The sequence below is a fragment of the Capra hircus genome, chromosome 14, assembly GCF_001704415.2.
Source record: "Capra hircus breed San Clemente chromosome 14, ASM170441v1, whole genome shotgun sequence".
NCBI lineage: Eukaryota > Metazoa > Chordata > Mammalia > Artiodactyla > Bovidae > Capra > Capra hircus.
The window spans coordinates 17,387,887-17,409,908 of NC_030821.1; the positions used below are offsets into that span (position 1 = coordinate 17,387,887).

The 22,022-nt window shown below is 33.2% G+C and overlaps 1 protein-coding gene across 7 annotated transcripts in view; it reads left to right on the forward strand.

Moving 5' to 3' along the window:
* VPS13B (vacuolar protein sorting 13 homolog B) overlaps positions 1–22,022 on the forward strand; it is a 786,697-nt gene that overhangs the window by 423,555 nt on the left and 341,120 nt on the right. For 6 of the 7 annotated variants that reach the window (XR_001919125.1, XM_018058286.1, XM_018058288.1 and 3 more), the window contains 3 exons: positions 451–592; positions 3,696–4,104; positions 9,225–9,336. Coding sequence is in view for 6 of the 7 variants with exons in the window: in XM_018058286.1 (XP_017913775.1) it covers positions 451–592; positions 3,696–4,104; positions 9,225–9,336 (663 nt within the window). In the remaining variant the exon portion in view is untranslated. The remainder of the gene's footprint in view (positions 1–450; positions 593–3,695; positions 4,105–9,224; positions 9,337–22,022) is intronic. The other variant, XM_018058289.1, reaches the window with a different exon arrangement.

A 22,022-nucleotide genomic window follows, 5' to 3' on the forward strand; every position in this document is an offset into this window, starting at 1 on the left:
GACCTATTCTTACAAAATTACATTACAAAGTAAAACTATTCCTTTAAGTTGCTTATGTTTTGTAACCATTTTCCTGTTACAGCAATTAAGTAAATTTTTAATAAGGTCAAGGTAGGATTGCTTTTATTAATATACTTTGTCATTAGTGTATTAGTATGTTGATTTTCTAGAAGTTTTTCCTAAGTTTTTCCATAAGTGAGTTCATGTTGGATTGTCCTTTATTATAAATTAAAAGTAGTCATTTACACTAAAAGCAACAATTTTTTGTTTACTTCCATTAACAATGCTTTTGCAGAAGATGGTGCAGACAGAGGCCATACCTAGCAGTGGCTCAAACCTAAACCTTTGCAAACTTGAGCAAAATTAAAACTGTCCAGATTTTTTTTTTTGCTTATGGCTTTTATTGCTTTTTGTCTTTTCACCTTCTTTGCTCCTGTCCATCACCTCAAGCCTTGGGGAAGAGTGTTGGTCTCTGGGGCAATGTGGAGGTGTCTTCCTTTCCTGTACTGACAAGCTGAACAGACGCACCTTGTTGGTTCGACCCATCAGCAAGCAGGACCCTTTCAGTAATTGCTCTGGCTTCTTTCCTTCTGTAAGAAATCATTTTTAAATTATGCTACAGAACTCCCATTAACAGGAACCCAGAGAAGGAATAGAACTATCCATAGAGTCAACTCTTGATTTTTATCTTCCTCTGTGTCTTTTGCTCTGTAAATGAACTATTATGTATTCTTAAATCATAGACTGTTTTCACTATAATCCAGTTTGTTTCTGGGTTACTTGAATATGCTTTTTGTCATTCTGGTTTACTGAATATAAACTAATTTTATCATCATCATTGGAAAATCAAAGTGGGATGTTATGTATGCTTGTTAAATTGTACATATACTGACTGATCAAGAGTTGACCATACTGCTTTTGTCATTCCTTTTATGATTCTTCCTTGCACTGCTTTTTCCCCTGTTATTATGCCGTTTCCTTCTCAGAACTAACTCCAAGTGCCTTATTTATTTGGTGCCTCTTAAATCTGGACAAGGTTGTACATCTGTCAATTACTAGATGAAAGAGGAACACTAGTCTGTACACCAGTGGGTTTTAGAAGTTTAGAACTTTTTTCCCACTGGTGGTACAAAATATCTGAATATATTATTAAGCTAGTTCTTTTAAATGGTATTTTTAAGTCAATAAAAATACATGTAAATTTTAAATATTAAGAGTAGATTTTCACAATGGTAATAGAAATCCTCTTAAGAAACTGTTAAATAAGTGCAAATGTTATTAAATATTTTCTCAGCATCTGAAAACTAGTATTCATTTCCCCTTTTTTGTAACTTAAAAGGTATTTAGACATATACGTTTAAAAATAAAGTGTAAAAATTAGCCAAATATTTAAAATAATGGTGTTCTTAGATTTAGTGTTTAACACTGTAATTGCATAGCAAATACTAGTTTCTGATTTGATTTTTGAATTTTTTGTAGTCTAGTCTGGATAAAAATTGTCCCTAAATGTGGCCTTTGTATTAATGGACATTCTGTTTAGATTTATTTTCTTCTCTTTAATGTTCATTAGCATCCATGAGAAGCTTTCTTAACAATTTTAACATGTATTCATGAAAGCAAACCAAAATTATTATTAATGTGTTTTAGAATTTTATCAATTTTTCTAAATTTTGAATTTTCTTAACATTTTAATAATTATCATTGGTCTGACTTTCATTTTAAGTAGTATAAAATATTATTATAACTGTATGAAAAGTAATACTTATCTCAATTCCAGCTAGTATTTATCCATTCTTTTAAGTTTTTTCCCTCATCTTACTAGCGCAGTTAGGAATGCAGCACTTCAGCACACTTGCCCTCATGGGTATTTACCTTTTAAGAATACCTACAGTCAACATGTTTAAAGGTATCTTTACCAAATCAAAACATTTATACTGTCAAACACTTTTTATACCGTTTCCAGGATTCAGATGTTGCCATTCGTTAAGCTTTGGGGTGATTTATGTAGATTCGGGGTTGGTTCTACCCCTCCACACCCTCATCCCAGTTGAGACCTAGAGACAGTGTTGCTGTGGCCTCTCCTGTTGCGTCCAGCCGCAGCACCCTTGTCCATCTACACTTGCCCGCCTCCAATCATAGTGATGAGATTGCAATCTCTTTTTCTTGTTTTACTGTATTTCCTTTTGTTTTGAGTGTAGAAAGCCAAAAGAGAGGGAAATAAGATAAAATGCAGTGAGAAAGTTGGACAAAGTAAAAATGTTCTGAGGGCAGGACAATTATATGAAGTTATTATATTGCATATCTATTTAATGCTTACTTTACAAGCTCTTTTTAATGGTCAAAAAATTGATTTTGAGATACTTTTGCAAAGGTAAATTTTATCTTGTCTTTCTTCACTATAAAATCCAAATTTAAAACAAAATTAACAGAGCACTGAGTTTCATACTATTTTCTTCTCGTGTGATAGGCAGCAAAATGAGAGGCAGAAAATAGAAGAGGTTTACTGATGATAGAATAATGTAGGCTCTGACATATTGTTGCTTTGCTCCTTCTCACTTTTTTCTTGTTTATGTGAATGTATTTCCTTCTTTTTCATTCTTCCTCAGTTCACTTCCTCTCTTAACATCTTTAAACTCCAATAACTAAAAATCTTCATCAAGCCTTGGGAAGAGGGGTTGTATTTTGAGTAATTATATTTTGATTAATTTGCAAAATAGAATTTTATGTACACTAATTGGTTCAGGAAAACTTTTCTCAAAACTATCCTTTTTATATGTTGAGAAATTCAAATTACATGTTTTACTTTACCCTTAAAAGTATGCTCTTATACTATAATTTTAGTGTTCGATTTGAATATAAGTTTATTGGACAAGTTTTGTCACAAGTACTGAAGTTGTTATGATATAGTTTTCAGTCTCAATCAGATGTTTATACGTCTTAATATGGTATAAACCCAGGGAATATGAGTTGAAAGAGAGTTGTTAGGTAGATTTTATAAACAATATGATAGTCCCGGAAAATAGACAAGTTCTAAAAGAGAGCTATTTTTGTCTTGTGATACCATTTTCTCTTTATATGCATTAAATGGTTAATTCAGTTATCAGTGTGATAGCAGTGATGCTTGTCTTATGGGCTCTTCATATATATTAGTGAGATTACAGAAGAAAAACTTTGTTTTTATAAATGTGAAGTCAATCAACTTTTCACATTGTTGATCACAAATGAAAATACATAACATGGTTATTTAAATTTTTCTTTCATAAACAAACCCTGTCTGACCCAAATTATGACAGCATATTGCTACTCTTAATGAAAAATTATCAAGAATGGAAAGATAAATCTATATATGAACTGTCCCAAATTCTGAATGTTGTAGAAAATGTAGAAATTATCGAAAGAGGTACAAAGAGGTTAATTACCTCTCTCAGGACCTAGAACTACAACCCAGGATTCCTAAACTGAGTTCAGTCATTCTGAGTCTTAAAGGCTTTTGCCCTGTCTATAGAATTGATCAGTAATGTGCTCGTTAAGAAGTGTGTTTTTATTTTTTTATTTATATTAAACATTGATCAATCATGGGGAAAAAATATGGACATAACAAAAGATTATAGTACCGACCTAGATTGTTTTCTGCTTTCAAATTTTTTTTTCTTTTTGAATAAAATATGTATTGTGATTTCCTCTTTCTGGAACAGACAACTGCAAAGCTTCTAGATGGCTCTCAGCAGCAGCATGGATTTCTGTCTTTGACATACACAAAAGCTGTAACAAAAAATGTTCGCCACAAGTTAACATCAAGAAATGAGCGAAGAAGTTTTCATAAGTTATCTGAAGGTTTAACAGATGGTTCCCCTCATTTTCTTCATGAAATACTTCTTTCAGCACAAGCCTTTGATATTGTCCTTTGTTTTCCTTTACTTAATGCCATTGCAAGTATATTTCAAGCAAAACTATCAAGAACCCAAAAAGAGAAAAGAAAATCTCCTGGTCAGCCCATGAGGACCCATACAGTGACTTCACGCAATTTACCTTTGATTTATATCAACACAAGCGTAATCAGAATTTTTGTTCCGAAAACAGAAGAAATGCAGCCAAGTATTGAAGGTATTCTCTTCAGAATTTTTTTTCCAGTCTTATTTTAAATAACTTTTAAATACTGTGTGTGTTTCTGACTCTGCTGATTGATTACTAGAGTAAGAAATAGATGTTTTTCTTTAGGTCTTTTGCTAATAAAGCTTATACTTTCTGTCATTTGTTTTGTTGACCTCCAATATTCTGTTCTATATACCTAAGATAACTAAAAATTGCTTTAAAAAATCAGCCAACACTCCACATACTGCATTAATGGAATAAATTATATTGGCAATCTTGTGTAGCCATTCCCACTTTCTATCTCCAAAATGTTTTCATCACCCCAAGCAGTAACTCTGTACCTTACAGATTGAAGAATAACTCCCCCTTGCTTACTTTCTGTCTCTCTGAATTTGCCTGTTGTAGGTATTTCATATGAGTTGAATCAGAGAATATTTGTCCTTTTTTGTCTGGCGTATTTCGCTTAGCATAATGTTCTCAGGGTTCATTCACGTTGTATACCATGCATCATAATTTCATTTATTTGTATGGCAGAATAGTATCTATTGTATGGATATACCCCTCTTTTTTAATCCATTCTTCCATCAGACACTTGGATTGTTTCCACTGATATTGTGAGTAATGCTGCTATATACTTGTCTGTTCAAGCTGATTTTGATTCTTTTGAGTATGTACCTCGGGGTTAAATTGCTGGCTTATATGGCAGTTCTTTATTGAGAATTCCATGGTCTTGATTAACCACCAGTCTGCTTTGAAGCTCTTTTGACAAGGGCAGGATTTGTAGCAGTTTCTGAGTGATAGTGTTGAGTCAACAGGAAGCGTGGAGGGTGTTGCCTCTTAGTAAAGGTGGTGGGTGTGCTGAGCACCTTCACAGTAGACAGAGGTCAGGAGCTTCATTGGTTGACCCCTGCCTCATTTTTCTGTCATACTCAGTGGTGTTTTATCGAAACAGGTTCTGTGCTTCATTGATTTGTATAGATGTCCAAAGGGATACTCATCTGGCTATTTGAGAAAAGGGAGGGAAAGGAAAAGCTTTATCTCTTTTGTGCGTATATTTGTTTTGTTTGTTGGCTTATTGTTTTATGAACATTTAAATTTTGTGATGAATACTGTGTATCACACAGTTTTGTTGATACTGCTTTAAATTTCCCATTTCTTTGCTGTAAGTAGGAAAATCTTCCATTGTTTGTAATTACAGAAGGTTTCTAGATTCTTCCTAGTTTATTTTTCAAGCTCCTTTGTTCTTTTTTGGTGCTGCTTGTGGTGGAATTTTTAAGGTATAATTTCAGAATTCTGATCCTGAAGTACCTGCTAAGTAATTAACCTTGAATAAGAGCATATGAGGTGGAAGTTAGGGAAGGGGCCTTGTTGTTACAGCCATCTTTGGAAAATACTGTCTGCCGCATGTCTCTGTGGACTTTTGGTTAATTTTGATCCTTTGCTTATATGAACACTCTGTGTAATATACACCTTTTGCTGGTATTTTTCATGACTTGGGTGAGTATATATAGAATAAATTTCTAGCAAAAAGATTGCTAGATCAAAGGGTATCTACCTTAAAAATATTAAGGGATGTCAAAATGCCCTCCTATAAATTGCCTGACCAGTTTATACTGTTTCCTTGCTGTCTTTGTAATAGAGATCTGTCATACTTTTTGGTCTTTTGTCAGTCTCATTAATGAAAAGTATACTTTTTTCCCTAAAGAGTTGCTCATCCGTTCTTCGTCATTTATTAAGAAGTCTGTGTGTGAAGCCTGTTGTTTGACCTGCAATGTATTGTACACGTGTTTTCTTTTTTTTTTGCAATTTGACTCTGTGTGTGTGTGTGTCTGTGTGTGTGTCTGTGTCTGTGTACACCTGTATTTATATCAGCATGTATATCTTTGCTTATACCTGTTCTCATGTCTGTATCTGAGATACTGTGAATTGCCAAAACATGTGCCTATCCACAAAATATATATGAATATAAATGTTTGTCAAAAATTCCATTGTCTTGACATATTATGTTAAATTTTGGGGACACTTTATCTTTCTTCATTACTGCTGTAATTCAGATGAGCATAATATTTTTATTCAGATTAATTAAACTGAATGTAAATTATGTCTTACTGAGTGTGATAGCATACTGAAATGTTGCTATTTCATACTTCTTAGCAGAAACTATAAAACTATTTCCAAGAAGTTTGTGTCTGTCTGTCAGAGATGATTGGCAAACTGGATGTGACTGTATTTCCCATTAATGTACATAATCACTGGGTTACATAGTATTGAACCTTCATTGTATCTTCAGCTGAAAATATATCAATAACTAATAGTACCTTTTGTTGATAGCTTTATGTGAGGTTGTCATTATAGTTGTGGCTTTATAGAAGTTTAACATTGCAATGGCAAGTTCAAATACCTTTGAGACTTTAAATGTTTTATTATATAGAGTTTATACTGAGAATCTTAAAGGAAAATTGAAGTCTCTAAAATGTTTTTATTTCATATTGAATTTTTTAAAAACTTAGTTATGAACAACAATCTGATATTGTCTGACAATTTCATGAAGATTCTGCTCTTTTAAGCTTTTGGTTACTTAATCAAACTCATAATTTCAGATTTGTTCTTAGCCTTTTCATTTTCAATACATACTCTCTTGCCTCAAGAAAAGATAAAGTCTTTCAGACATATGTTTCATTTTACATGAAATGTACAAGTTTCTAATAGTTCATCTGTAAAATTCAATTAATAATAAAAATATATTTAACTTTCTAATATTTAAAGAAGTTATATTAAAGTCTGGTTTTCAACTTGAATATTGCTTGGTTTATGTGCAATTATTATCAAGATTGTGAATCTACAGGTGTTTGACTTCCAGCTTAAGCTATTTATTTCATAACAGAGGGCTGTTTTTTGGATCTGGTATGAGTCTTCTAGAGTGAGTAGTTCCTCATGAGGCTCAATTTTTAAAAATACAGTTACAGCAAAGAAGGAAGGCATTCATTTTCATGTTGAAAATGCTTCTAGAGGGAATATTTCCTCATTTGGTCCAACTATTAAATGCAGGTGAAATAAACCAAAAAAGGAAAGCTTGTTTTGTTTTTTTTTCCCCTAGCTATCAAATAACTAAAGACATGACCCAAGGCGCTTTCTTATATAAATACCTATTTTTACTAGTTTTTCTTATATCTCTGGATACATTTTGATAAGCTGAATACTTTCTATAATAAAATTGATTATTTTAAGTTAGTTCGTGAATGATATACATTAAATGGTTTTTATTATTATTATGTAACTTTGTAGTCAGTTTAATCTAGTGAGAATACTTTTGGCTCTAACAGAAACAGAATTCTGTTCTTGGATCTGGCTTTGTATGTAACACTAAGGACATCATTTTTCTTCCATGTGTACCTCATTTACTGCAGTGTTTCTATTACATTTTAGACTTTCCTATGGTGGGTAGTATCTGTAGCCTGGAAGAACAGTTAGCAAGTACACTAATTGCACTTTTGTGGTATGGTCTATTCTCCAGGCTTACTATTTATTGATTTAATTGATGCCTTCTGCTTAATCAGAGGTTTTACCCACATGAAACTATTTGATAAGCCTGACATAAAATGCAGGATCTGTGAAATGTAAACAGTTTTCATAGTATAAGGACCTATAATCAAGCCAGACCTCTAGTCATTTGAAAATAGTGTAACTTCATGAGAAGTAGTGTTTAATTTGATCTTTTTTGCTGTGGACATTCAAAAATATCATCTGTGTTGCAGCATCCACATGCTGATGTTTATTATGATAGCTCATCTCTTTCTTCCCTCTATGCTGTCTTACCCCTTCCCCTGCCATTTTGCCTCTCCCTTATGTACATCTTATTCTGGTTCCTTCTTTTCCTCACCGAATATCTTTCTTCTTATTTTTTCTGATTTTCCTAATTCTGACTTTCTTTTTTAGACTAATCTAAGTCAGACCATACCAAGTGTTTTGTCAAAGCAGCTGGAAATAATCTCTTAGCTTTTGCATTCTTTGGGCACCACAGTTTGGGAAATATGGATTGTATGCCTTTGTAGGCATGTTCTGTTCAGGATATTCCTGAGGTCTTGCAGCCAGTCCTTTTCTGTTCCATTTGTGGCAGATGATAGTTCTTTGAAACAAATTATGAATTTTACTATATGTTTTCTTCAAAACCCAGAAAATTATATATTGTTAACAATTTTTAAACAGTTTTGAACAGCTACTGCAGTAGACTCATCTGTGGCAAAAGAGGGAATAAATTTAATGTAAATTAATGAGGGCATCCAAAAAAGTTCTTTATTCCAAATAATTTTTTAAAAAGACATTGAATTAGCCGATGGCTTAGAATTGTTTAGCTTTGTAACATGAGAACATGTGATAAATTTTTTTTAATTCAGTTTAAAGAATCAGAATTAATACACCCTTTTACCTTTTCTTGTTTTCTGAGAATACTTACCTTAGTTTTAGGTTCCATTAGGAAATAGGACTTTTACACAGGTGTGAAATTACTATTTCTCAAGCAGTTCCACGGTAGAAATTATTAACATAAAAAAATACCTAGAATAGCAAGTTGAAATGTCCTTATATATTAATCAGTTACTTGGTTTTTCTTTCTTTACTGTTGCAGCCATTCAGCTGACATGTTACACCTTAAAGTGCTCTTGTGTGTTTGTATGTATATGTGTGTTGTATTAGTACAATTATGTAAATTCAAACAACTTGGAGAATTTGTTACTGACTTTCTGATATCCTTTAATGTATTTGTAAACAACAGTACAGTGTTGAAAACTCAGGGTTGAAAATCACTTGGGAGAAAAATGTAGTAGTATCACATCATGAAATTAGATAAATATACTACTCAGTATTACTTATATATAATTAATATTGCATGTTTTTGTGTTGGGTGAATTTTTTTATTGCCATTTTTAATTGTCTGTGCAGAGAAGTACTTATTGGGATATAAAAGAAACAATGGACAGAGCAGTAAATATTTCTATTTTAAGCAAATTTTTTCTTGTCCTCATTTATGGTCTTATCTTAATGTGTGTCTATCCCATTCTTCAAAAATTTCTCCCTATACATGAGGTTGCACACAGATCTGCTGTTTCCTCATGAATCTATTTTTTTCGTTACAGTTAATCAGACAGCAAAGGAAGATACCATGGTTCTGAAGATTGGCTCTGTTGCTATGGCTCCCCAGGCTGACAATCCCCTTGGCAGATCCGTCCTCAGGAAAGATATTTACCAGTAAGTTTATTTTTTTATGTCCAATTTTGCAACATTTTCATACTGCAAAGAAATACACTGATCAATAAAACTTGTGTAGTGTGGCCTGCAGAAATACTTTTCATTCAGGATCTTTTGATATTTAAAACCAGGTTTTTCTGATTTTCTTCAGTTGTGGGTTTTTAAATTCATTCAGACAAATCAAGTATTTCTGTGAAGTGTTGATGAATAACAGAATGTAAGTACCAAGTCACTGTAAAACTGAAGAAGCGCAGTTTGGAAAATTTTAGCAGACTTTAAATTTGACCAAATCTCTAATCACATGAGAAAATGAGGTCCTTCCTAGAACTACCACATCTTAGTGTAGTCATATTGTGTCACACTGAAGCATTTTCTTAATTTAACTATAAGCCATTATTTGAAATTTAGGACTGTGCATGTCATATGGATCAAAGCTGTAAAGAAAAGCAAACTTCTAAGGAGAAATTTCACAGTAAACACTTTCTGTGAAAATGCCATGCTCTGGATTTTGTCACTGAGTATTTGCAAACCACACCAAGCATATATGGACAACTAAACTGGTGAACACATGTAATCAACATGATAAAAATAATATATCATTCGTACTGAAGTTGGCACAGCTGCCAGACACAAAAGTACAGTTGCAAATAATACCAAGTGAGAAAAGTCACAGAAATACAGATGAACAAGTGTCTTATTTTTCCTGCTGGTCTGTTTTTCAGATGTTATATTCTTGTACTCTTACAAGAAATACATTTCTACTGTTCTCCAATAAATGTTACTGCTAGGAAAGATTGTGATTTTTATAATGCATTTACCACCTAGAGGATGACAGCTATTTTTTCTTTAAGTGGACCTACGGATTTTGTTTTCTCAATTTTTTCTGTTATTAGAGTTGATTTGTTGTTGTTGTTGTTTGCCTTTGAATTCTATATCTTGGTTACTTTCTTATGTTACTTTTTTTTCTGGTAGCTTATAGTAGGCTTTAAGCAGGCTTTATGAATCATCTAATATGGTTTCTTTATTTATAGATTAGGACACTGAGGAGCCAAAAGAATCATTGTCCCTAGTCAAGTAATGACAGAGCCAATATCACCACTCATGCTTTGACTTCCTCAGTATCTAGAGAAAGGATTACAGTAGAATCCTTTGTGGGTGAAAGCAATTTAATTTTCTAACATTTGGAAATTCTATCAGGTATATTTATCTTTTCTTTTCCACTTCAGAAGTAAGTGGTCCTCAAAGAGTTTTCTGCTTTACTTTTGGTGAAAGAAATATGTTTCTTATTAAAAGACCCTGTCACCATCAATAAAGTGAGTCACTAAAGGTATTAACTTCCTCTCCTCCTCTACCCTTTCTCCTTTCTGGCTCTCCAGCCGTCATTTATGAAGATGTGACTCCCCTCTTCATGATTCGTTGCTTCCTCCCCTTTGTCCTTCTTGAATGTTCTTTTCCCTTCAGTCTCTCGCCTTACTCACTTCTTGATTTTTTTATTTTGAGACCTAACTTTTCATTCCCTTTCTGTATTTTTCTTCATTCTTTACCTTTCTTCCCTTTTCACATTTTTTCTTTATTTACTTTCTGCCTTCTTTCACTATATCTCACTTCCTTCCCTGTTTCACTATGTTAATAGTCTGACTTATTTTATAGGATACAGAATTACAATGCCAAAAAGTGAATTAAGTCTGAAAATGTACATTATCTCTTTAGATCTTCAGTGCCTCACATCCTGCCTCACAGAAAATATGTAAAAATATGTACACAGAAAGTACATAATGGCTGTTATATGTTTCTAGAGTAAATGCCCTTACTTTCTTTTTCTAATTGACAAAAGCCAAGGCACATAGAATTTTATGTATTTTTCCAAAAGCATATGCTTCAGTGGCAGAGCATTTCAGAATCTATCTTAGAATCCTCTTCAGTTATTTTAAATTCATACTTCTATCATTGAGTCCCTCCCTTGATGATGTGATTTAGCGATTTCATTCTCCTGCTCCCTTCCCATGTGTTTTTACTTCCTCTTTCTTTTAATCTGCCTTTTGTGTTTCTTCTTTCTGTCTTGTTTTTTCTAACTTCCTCAATGTGATAAATGGCTTCTGTAAAAAACCCCACAGCTATTATAACTCATAATCAAAAACTGGGTGCTCTCCCCTTAATATCAGGAGCAAGACATCACTTCTGTGTAGCATTGAATTAGAGGTTGAAGCCAGGGAAGTTAGGTAGGAAAATGAAATAAAAAGCATCCAGATGGTAAGAAAGAAAAAAAACTGTATCTTTTTGCCGATGACATGATCTTATATATGGAAAATCCTAAGGCAGCCTCTGGAAAACTTTTGGGCAAATAAACTAGTTCAAGAAAGTTGCAAGATTAAAAAAAAAAAAAATCAGTATATAGTTAACTCTTGAGCAATAGGTTCAAAATATGTGGATTTTTTTTTCTAATAGTAAATACATTACCACGCAGCTCATGGTTGGTTGAATCTGAGATACAGAACCATGGATGTGAAGGGCTGACTAATGGACTTGGATGTCTCTGGATTTTGGTATTCCCAGCGGGTCTTAAAATCAGTCCTGCACAAGTACCAAGGAACGACTGTGTAAATACCAGTTCACAATAGCAATAAGCAAAGAACTATCCAAAAGTGAAAGTAAGAAAACAATTCCATTCATAATATCATCAAAAAGAATTAAATCCTTACAAATAAATTTACCAGAAGAATCAGAAAACTTATACTCTGAAAACTACAGGACATTGTTGAAAGAAACTAAAGAAAATCTAAATACACAGAATTATAGCCCAAGTACATTGATCAAAACACTTAATACTGTTAGATGTCAATCCTTCTTAAACTGATCTGCAGATTCAGTATGATCCACATCAGAATTCCAGCTAGCTTCTTTGTAGAAATTGGTAAAGTTTCTACAACCTATAAGGAAATTATTCATATGGAATTTCAAGGGACTCCAAATAGCCAAAACAGTCTTCGAAAAGAACAAAGTTGAAGGACTCTCACTGCTGAATTTCAAAACTTATGACAAAACAACAGTAATCAAGCTAGTGGAGTACTGGTATGAAAGTAGGATATCTAGACCAATGAACAGAATTGAGAGTCCAGAAATAAACCATCCACCACATTTACCGTCAGTTGGTTTTTGATAAAGGAGCCAAGACAACTCAGTGGTAAAGAATACTTTTTTCAACAAATGGTACTTAGATATCTGAATATCGACATGAAGTTATATCCTTACCTGACACTGTGTATAAAAATTAAGCCAAAAGGACCAGAAATGTAAAATTAAGAGCTAAAATTCTGAAACTTACAGGGGGAAGGATAAGAGTAAGTCTTTGTGACCTTTGATTAGATAATGGTTTCTTTAAAATGACATCAAAAGCATAAGGGAAAAAAGAAAAAAAATAAAATGAGCTCTACCAAAATTATAAATTTCTGTGGTGCAGAGGACTCTGTCAAGAATGTGATAATTCACAGAATGGGAGAAAATGTTTAAAAATCACGAGACTTGTGTTCAGAATATATAAAGAACTCTTAGAGCTCAATAATTGAAAACTATTTTCCCACTGTTTTTTAAAATCCTTTTTTCAGTGTGACTGCCAGCATTTTTAAATTTAGATTGGTGTCTCCAATTGTGGTTTGCATTATGTTTCTGTTGAACAGTGCAACACTGTAGGAGGCCCATAAGAAATACAGGACATGTCACCTTTGAGACATTTCAAATGGAAGATGAATTGAGTTTAGTTGGAGTTGCAAACCAACCCCCAAAACTGGGCAGAAATGATCCACTCCTTATCCACGCTACCTTATGGGAAAAGATGTGCCTTCTCTCAGCAAAAATAACGTTGACTTCTGTTTCCATAGTCTTTATACATGGTATCTGATATGTATTAAAAAAGAAAAAAGATACTAAAAAAGCAGGAAGATTTGACCCATTATTAGGAGAAAATTTAACTAGTAGAAAAAGACCCACAAATGACTGAGATTTGGAGTAAGTAGACAGAAGTTTGAAATAATTGTTATTAATACTATAAAGAGACATGTTGAAAAGGTGGAAGATTTCATAGAAATGAGCTCTATTTAAAGTAAATCCAAAACTGAACAATACAGTATCTGAAATTAAGGACTCCTTAGATAGCCATAATACCAGATGGACAAAGTAAAATAAAGGATTAGTAAACATGGAGATAGTTTCAGACAAATTATCCAAACTGAAGGAGAGAGAGAGAGAGGAGGGACAACATAGAAAAGAAGACAAGAACATAAAAGAGAACAAAAGGAAAACCATGTGGAGTAGTCAGATGGTCTAACATATGTGTAAAGAGAGTACAAGAAGTAAAAGAAAGTAGAAGAAAGAGTGAATGGAATAAAATAATTAAAGAGATAGACCTCATGACTCCTCCAAATTTGTCAAGAATCATTAACCAGCAGGCCCAAGAAGGCTATCCTCAATCCAAGCAAAAATAAATGCAAAGAAAACTACACTTAGAAGCATGTTCAAATGACTGAAAATCAAAGAGACAAGATAGAGAGACCCCTGCCTGATGGACTGAGACAGGGTACTGAGCAAGAAGAGAGAGAATGCAACAATGTCTTTCTTTCCCAACAGATTTCAGGGCCTAACACAGATTGCAGGAGAGATGAGATGCCTTTGTCTTTTGTGAAGTTTGAGAAAATCTTTAATTCAGCCAGTAAAATATATATTCATAGATAAAAAGACGTGTTACCTTTGAAGGAAACAGTAATACTGAAATAAAGGAAGGTCTTAAATTTGAAGATGAGAAAACTAGTGGCCATGGTGTCAGTCTTCAATAACTTGGCCTATTTGTGTCATTCCTTCTGAAGCTAAGAATAGACCTACAATGATTAAATTAGTTGATATAATAATGACACTAACTGCAGCTCAGTGTTATTAAGATCTTTCAAATTATATGTCTAATAATGAATGGGACTTCCCTGGTGACACAGACAGTATAGAATCTGCCTGCAGTGCAGGAAACCCGGGGACTGTTTGTTCACAAGCCATTAGCAACCCACTCCAGTACTCTTGCCTGGAAAATCCCATGAAGAGGGGAGCCTGATAGGCTACAGCCCACCGGGTCACAAAGAGTCGGACGTGACTGAGGGACTCAATTTTCATTTTCACTTTTCATTATCTAATAAATGTTTTATTAGGAGCCTGCTGCACATCAGGCACTATTCTGGGTATTGAGTATAAATCAGTGTGGAAGACAAAGAAAAATCCCTGCTACTAAATTTAATGAAGGAGAGAGACAGTTAGTTGTTTGGTTGCTAAGTCATGTGTGACTATTGCACCACCAGGGAAGCCCAGAGAGACAGCTAAAAATAAATAAATATTCAGGTATATTAACTATAAGAAGCGCTTACTGAGGCAGTCTAACAAGGAAGAAGATAGGAAGGAGGAAACTGGAGCTGGACAGCATGGCCCTGGTCAGAGGCCACTCCCTAAGAAAGCGCGGGGCCCTGAAAACGGAGTGCACGGGAGAAGCCAGTGGCAGCTGTAGCAGTGTGTGCCTGGGAACACGCTAGGCTGGGAGCCTCCTAGGCCACTGTGGTGGCTTTGGCCATTATGTTGAGTGAGATGTAGTTGTGGGGGGAAATAGTTCACACATGCACAGTTTTAAAATACTTACTTTTATTGTTTTCCAAGTATCAACCTATTAAAAGAAATGAAGAGCTCACCAGCAGGGAATAAACATATACAAAAGAGGTGAAATCTGTATTCAAAAACAGAGTCAGGTTCAAAAAAGCAAATGGGAGTTTGATATTTATCTCTGAAGAAGTTATGTTAAGGATTATTTCTGTTATTTGACTCAAATTTATGTGTGATATGGAGTTCTTTTGATTATTAAAGTTGATTTTTTTCATCACATGAGAACCTTCAGAGGGTTTGAGCAAAGAAGTAGTGTGATTCAGTTTATATTTAGGCACATAATTCAGGTCAACATATGAAGATTAGACTGTAGCCAGGGAAGGGCAAGGTTCTGTGACTGTTGCAGTAATCTTGGCAGGACATTATGGTGGTTTGGCCCATGGTTGTGGCTGTGGAGGTGGTGCAAAGTGGTCAGATTTTGGAAATATTTTAGAGGTAGAGCCAAAAGCATTTGCAAATGGATTACACATGGGGTTGGAGACAGGAGATAAGGATAATTCAGTTGTATGGCGTAAGCAACTATGAAGGATAAAATTAGCCAAGGGAAGGAAAACTGAGGGAGGATTTACTTTGGGAGGCTGGGCAGGTGGAGATCAAGAATTTATTTTTGAAAATGTTAACTGTCTCAGGGTGTTCTAAGCTACCCATTGCTGATCAACTACATGAAAGGTTGAGAGGGGGTTGTGATTTATGTTGAGTTAAATTTAAATGTGCATATAGATTACCTGGAGATCTTGTTAAAACACAGGTTTTGACTTCAGAGATATTGAATGAGGCCTGAAATTCGACATTTATATCAAGAGTGATTGGGGAAGACACTGATACCGCCTCATGCTAATGTACTGCTTTAAGGACCACACCTTGTGGCCCAACAATTTCCAAAAAGTTTTTAAAAAAGAGGATTTTTTAAAAATACAGATTTAAGAAATGTTAATCATTTTACTGCTAAAAATTCAAACAACCACAAAAGCTGAGTATCCTCCACTCCCATGCTTTCCTACCCATTCCCTAACAATCACTCAGTGGACTCTGTTTTTAATTTCATAATTTATATAAACTTTCAGTTGATAGTGTAAAATAAAACTTCTATTAAGTTACCAACACCCTATATGAATTCATACTTTATTCTTTTTCTTAAAAGCATCTGATCCACTAGAAAACAGCAGAGCATACATGTTATTTCTTCAGTGTTCAAGCCAAGCTGTGTATAGTCTTGAGCTCCTTTCTTTACTGTCTGTGCTCTTTACCTGCTTCCTCCTGGCCTGCTTGCAGCTGCTTGTTCCTGGACAAGCCAATCTCCCAGTCCTTTGAACTCAACCTGAGATTTTCTTTATTTTTTAATTTATTTATTTTTAATTGAAGGATAATTGCTCCACAGCATTGTATTCGTTTCTGCCATACATCAACATGAATCAGCCATAGGTATACATATGTTCCCTCCCTCTTGAACCTCTCCCACCTGCCACACTGTCTCACCGCTCTAGGTTCTTAAGAGCCCCGGTTTGAGTTCCCTGAGTCAAATTCCCATTGGCTATCTGTTTTACATATGGAGTGTGTATGTTTCCACTTTACCCTCTCCTTTGCCCCCACCCCCGTTTCCACAGGTCTGTTGTCTATGTCTGCACCTCCATTGCTGCCCTTCTAATAGGTTTATCAGTACCAGTGAGATTTTCTTATTCTGTGTAATGTTCAACCATTTCCTTGACTTAACACAGAAGTTCTGAATCACAGACAATCTGGCCTGACATTAAGATTTTTCCTTTATCTTGCCCAGCCTCTTTCCCCGAGACGTAATTCAAGTTCTTGTCTCAGGCTAAAAGAGAAACAGAGAAACAATTAAGGATGAGATTTTAAAGGCAGACTTTTAAAAAATTTACCTATGCTGGCAGTGTTCCTTCAAGGACTGACTTAAGGAAATTAAAATAAAATAGGGATAAAAAGAAGTATAATTAAAATGCCTAAATGTTTTGTGACTTTAAATATATTAAGAATTAATAAAAAAGATTTTAAAAGAATTTAATAAATTTGCTTACTCTTGTATAAATGGTTTATGTATATATTTTTAGAAACTTTTTGTTCTACAAATGCTGATATATCATCTAAGCTCATTAATTATAGTGGTTTTGGTTGTTTAGTAAAAAAATGAAAATAGGTCTCAGTCAGGATCTTAAGCCATCTTATAGTATAACTGCTATAAAAAAAATTACATTGGATTTATATTATTCTCTTCCTAAGACTTCTCTAAAAATTTGACTGTGATCTTGAATACTCTGTGAGTAGCTGATGTGAGCTTTGTTTTAAATAATTTTTCAAAAATAGCTTTCTGTGTCAGAAGTAGAATAAACAGCTGTACAGAGTCATTAGTATAGTAGGGATCCTTGAGACATTTATGCCATTTCATTACATGACTGCATGCATGAATTCAATCATTAATTCATTTATTTATTAAATATACATTGATTAATTCAGTTATTTAACAGATATTTATTGAGTGCCAACAGTGTATTTGACTCTAGTGATAAATACATATTTTTGAGTAGAGCTATGGTCCCTCCCTCCATGGAGCTTAAAACCTCAACCATGTCATTTGAGTCAGTGAAATTACACTGTAAAGCTCTGATAGATTTGATAACATTAATAATTTATACTTTTTCTATAACATTTTCCACAATGCCTAAATTGATGACATAAGCAATATCAGAAGTTATGAATTTGTGCCCTAAACTTTTCTTCATGGTCCCATTTTTATCGTAAGTGTCCTTACGTGTTCTGTCCTGAGCCTTCTGTAAATTAGTGTGTGTGGAAAGAATGACTCCAGAAGTTCCATCTAGTTTTGCAGTTTTCATAGGAAAGAATAGAGAATAGTGTTCTTCAATTCTATTTAAATATTTTTTTCTTTTTAAAAGTAGCCAAGAGAATAGAAACTGTAACGTTAATTATTCATGAGGCCCTGTAAGTAAAATATGTCACTCTTCAGTACATTCTAAGTATCTTTAAAAACTTTATATTCCTAGTTTTAAAAAAATATTGTTTATAATTTAGTTTATCATTATTTGGTCATCTTGTTATCAAATTAAATTATAAGAGGTTAATATATGATTAAAAATAATTTATAAGTCAACTGGTAGAATGACTTTTTAATATCAAATCTACCTTTATCTTAATCTATTGATAAACTAGTACTAGTAAGTTTTTAAAATAAAAGTGTAATAGTGTTTATATTTTCAAAGTAAATAATACCAAAGTGTGTGCATGGAAAATGGAATTCCAAGGCTTATTCTGACTGTTCCTTTTCTCTATTGCCATTGTTAATGGTTAGGTCGACACTCTTTTAGGCCATTTGTGTGTGTGTGTTGTGTGTGTGTATGACTGTCTCTGTCTTAATAATGGGTTTGTACTCTGCAGTTTGTTATGCAACTTGCTTGTGGGTAGCCTTTACTGTCATCGTATTCAGAAACATGTGTCTGTTTTTGAACTAACTGTTTTAGATGACATAGATCAAAAGACTCTTTAAAGACTGCTTTTTTGTCTCTAACCAACAAAATATTCTCCATAATTATAAAGCTCCATGAAAACTTAACTTTTGTAGAACATATTGTGACCAAGACTTCCCAGACTTCAAAACCTTATTATACCTGAGAAAATGTGAAAGGAAAAGTGTTTTTTCCTTCAGTGAAATAGCTGCTAGGGTGGTCCTTGAAGAACAAATCAGTACCAGAAGGAAACAGAAATTAGTATAGCCTAAGTATTCTCTGTTACCATTTGAATCACAAAGGCTAAGTGATTCACAATTCAGCACTACTGTGTAAATTAAAATGTTCTAGGCTTTTTTGGCTTTAGCATGCCACTTTGAAACATTATTTTACTATAGCAGCTCTGTTAACATGTGTCAACAGTGCTCAATTTTTAACATGACAGAATCCCTATTAACCGAATATGCATCTTCTTTGGTGATTTGACCTCAGCTTAGACTTCAAATCTTACCACTAATTGCTTTCTTACATAAGACATTTGTTCAAGTTAAATATTTTATTTTTCCCAGTAATGCTTAGTAATGCTTTTCTATGGCCCTTGTTTCTGTATGAATTTTCAACTTTGTTGAAATAAAGCTTTCTTACAGCTTAGCCTTTGAAAGAGTTTTTGTTATGAAACTTTTCATTGGTGAGGTTACAGATACTTTAAAAATCTTTTTTCTCTGTTCAGCATTGTTCATTTTTTTTTTTTTAAGAATCACATCTGTCTTTTCATGTGTCATTTAAATCCTGCTCTCTTTTTTAAACATTTTATGATGGCTCTACTTAGAAGTAAACTGGCCTTCTTTACCAGTGTCTGACCTACCTTCTATAATTGTAACATAATAGTAACAACAGTAGCAGAAGTGGTAGTGGTAGCAACAGTAATACCTAACCATAATATATTTTGTGTGTGTGTCGAAGATTCTGCTTGATGCATTCAGTGCAGTGCTTCTGCATCACAATAACCTTTAGAGTCAAGTATTAGGATTGGCTGTATTTTAAAGACAAAAAACTGAGTCTGTAGGTATTAAATAATTTATCTTGAGCCACACATAAAGTGAAGACCAAAACCAGTTCCCATTCCCATTGTATATTGCCAAAATACATCTTGCTGCCTGTAACTGAATTTAAGACAGACTGGCTTTGATTTAACTAACTCTAGTTAACCAGTGTAAGTTTGAGGGTTGACTTTTTTTGAAGTTTCACATTCATATTCCGTTAAATTTTATTGCTGTTTACATGGTAGAGTTTTTTTTTTTTTCCTGACATAATTCTTGTTATTGGTGAATAAACTGGTACCAAGTTGAATTTTTAGTGCATTTTCTTTAGGTTCTATAAAATATTCCAAATTGGGATGGATTTAATATTATAGATATTAGAGCCATGATTTATTTATGGTGAAAATTCTTATAACCCTAGTGTTTTGAGGTCTTCAGTCTTAAGGCTACTTGGAAATTAAAAGAATTCTCATTAGGTTGTACTTAATACTCATTTGCTCTTCAGAAAATAGCTCCCAGTAGCTCCCTAGGTATCTAGCTAATGATTTTGATCATTAGCTTTTTCTCACATCATTTATAAGCTCTGAAGTAAACCATGACCTGATACAAATATTAACATAGATTTGCTGAATAATAAACTCAGTATATTTTTGTGATTTTTATTTCCTAAGAAATATCTTTTTCTCTTTGCTTCAGTATAATTTAGTGATTACTCTGGTTCTGTCCCAAAGTTATGAAAGAAAAAGAGATAAGTTAAAACTATTTTTCTTTGTTTTAATTCTGTCTTCTACCCAGAGTATTCTTGCACATTATTATTTTTCTCTTAATTATATTGGAAAAAATACTGATTTTATTATTTTAAAGCAACTACACAGTGTGTGTTCACAGGTATTTTTCATTCACCAAAATTATGTCAAAGTTGAATAAGTATGTCATGGAGTTTCTCAAAATTGGGTTTTTTCTCTCTGATCCTATACAGTTGAGAAATATAGTGTTTAAGCTGGAAATAGGGTTTATAGAATTAGATATATAAATTTGGAAGCCATTTAAGATTATATGTTGTCTTCCTTGTGAACTGCTCTGTCACACTGTCTAAAGTTCAGTCTTTTAATACCTATGCTAAAAGACTTAAAAAATAAACTAGTGATTTTAACAAATAATTTAATTTATGCTTTTTTCCCAAAATATTCTGTACATTAAAATAATTTTAAAATGCAAAAAAGCAGAACTCTTTGTTTTTATAGTATATTTAATTACAAAGTTTCTAAACTTCACGTTTTACTTGAGGGACTATATCCTTCTTCTAATTGGACGTTTGTGAACTTCTGCATACAGCTTTTGGTTCATGCCATAAATATTTGTGGGTCTTCTGATGTCCCTTATCAAATTTTATCTGTGACTAATTTATCCCATAGCTCTTTAAAAACTTTGTCAGTTGTTGGATTTTTCAACCACTTCTTTTTTGTAGACATTTGCTAATCCTTTTTACTGCTTTCAGTACTTAATAGATTTGAATCTAATATTGGGTTTCAGCTTTTCTCCACAGAGAATTTCATTCTCTTAAAAATTGCCCACAAGCATCATTATATGAAAAAATCCATGGTGATTTTGGCAAATGTTTTAAAGACACCTTTTATAAATGAGTCTTCTGACAGGTGTACCCTGGGTGTAGCTGTTTAAGTCATGGAATTTTACCTTCAAAGAAATATAAAGGTTAGGGGATATGATTCATTTTTACATTTATAAGACTTGTATTAGTAGAGTTCTTCAAGCATTATATGTACAATTTGTTTTCTGTGTCTTTATTGCTTTTTTATGGTCAACTTTCACAACAGTGGTTAATCTCCATTTCTCACTGTGAACCTGATTTGATGCCACAACACAGAAAGAATGGAAAAACATGCTTGCTTTCTATCTAGTTGATGAGAAAAGTTTACTTTCTTTATGAAAACTAACTTTATGACTAATATTTCAGAAGTATAAACATTCAACAGACAAAAAAATGCATATTTCCTAAATAGAAGCTTTACTGGAAGCTTGTTAAAACTAAGCAGATTGTTCTTTAACTACTACAAATTGTCTTCTGATTTTTTATTGACTTTGATGTATAATCACTATACTAAGATTTTTTTAAAATCATAATTTACTAAAACTCAAGAATTAAGTACCTTGTTAAAAGTTTTAAATAAATAGACCTTGATGCAATTCAGAAAGTAGATTTGTAAGTTACACAGTTCCTTCACACAAAACTTTGACAATATTGTTTAATATTGTGGGTGTTATGATTTATGGGTGTCTTGATTTCTCAAAGGGTTAATATTCCCAACATGAACTAACATTAAATTGATAGAACCAGTGAAATTCATGGTTGAGATTGACTTAATTTTTAAATTTTGTTTTCCAAGTGTACTACAACAATTTATATAGGCCTGGACAATTGACAGTTGAAGCATATGACCTACAGAAATTCATATGTGAGATTAACATC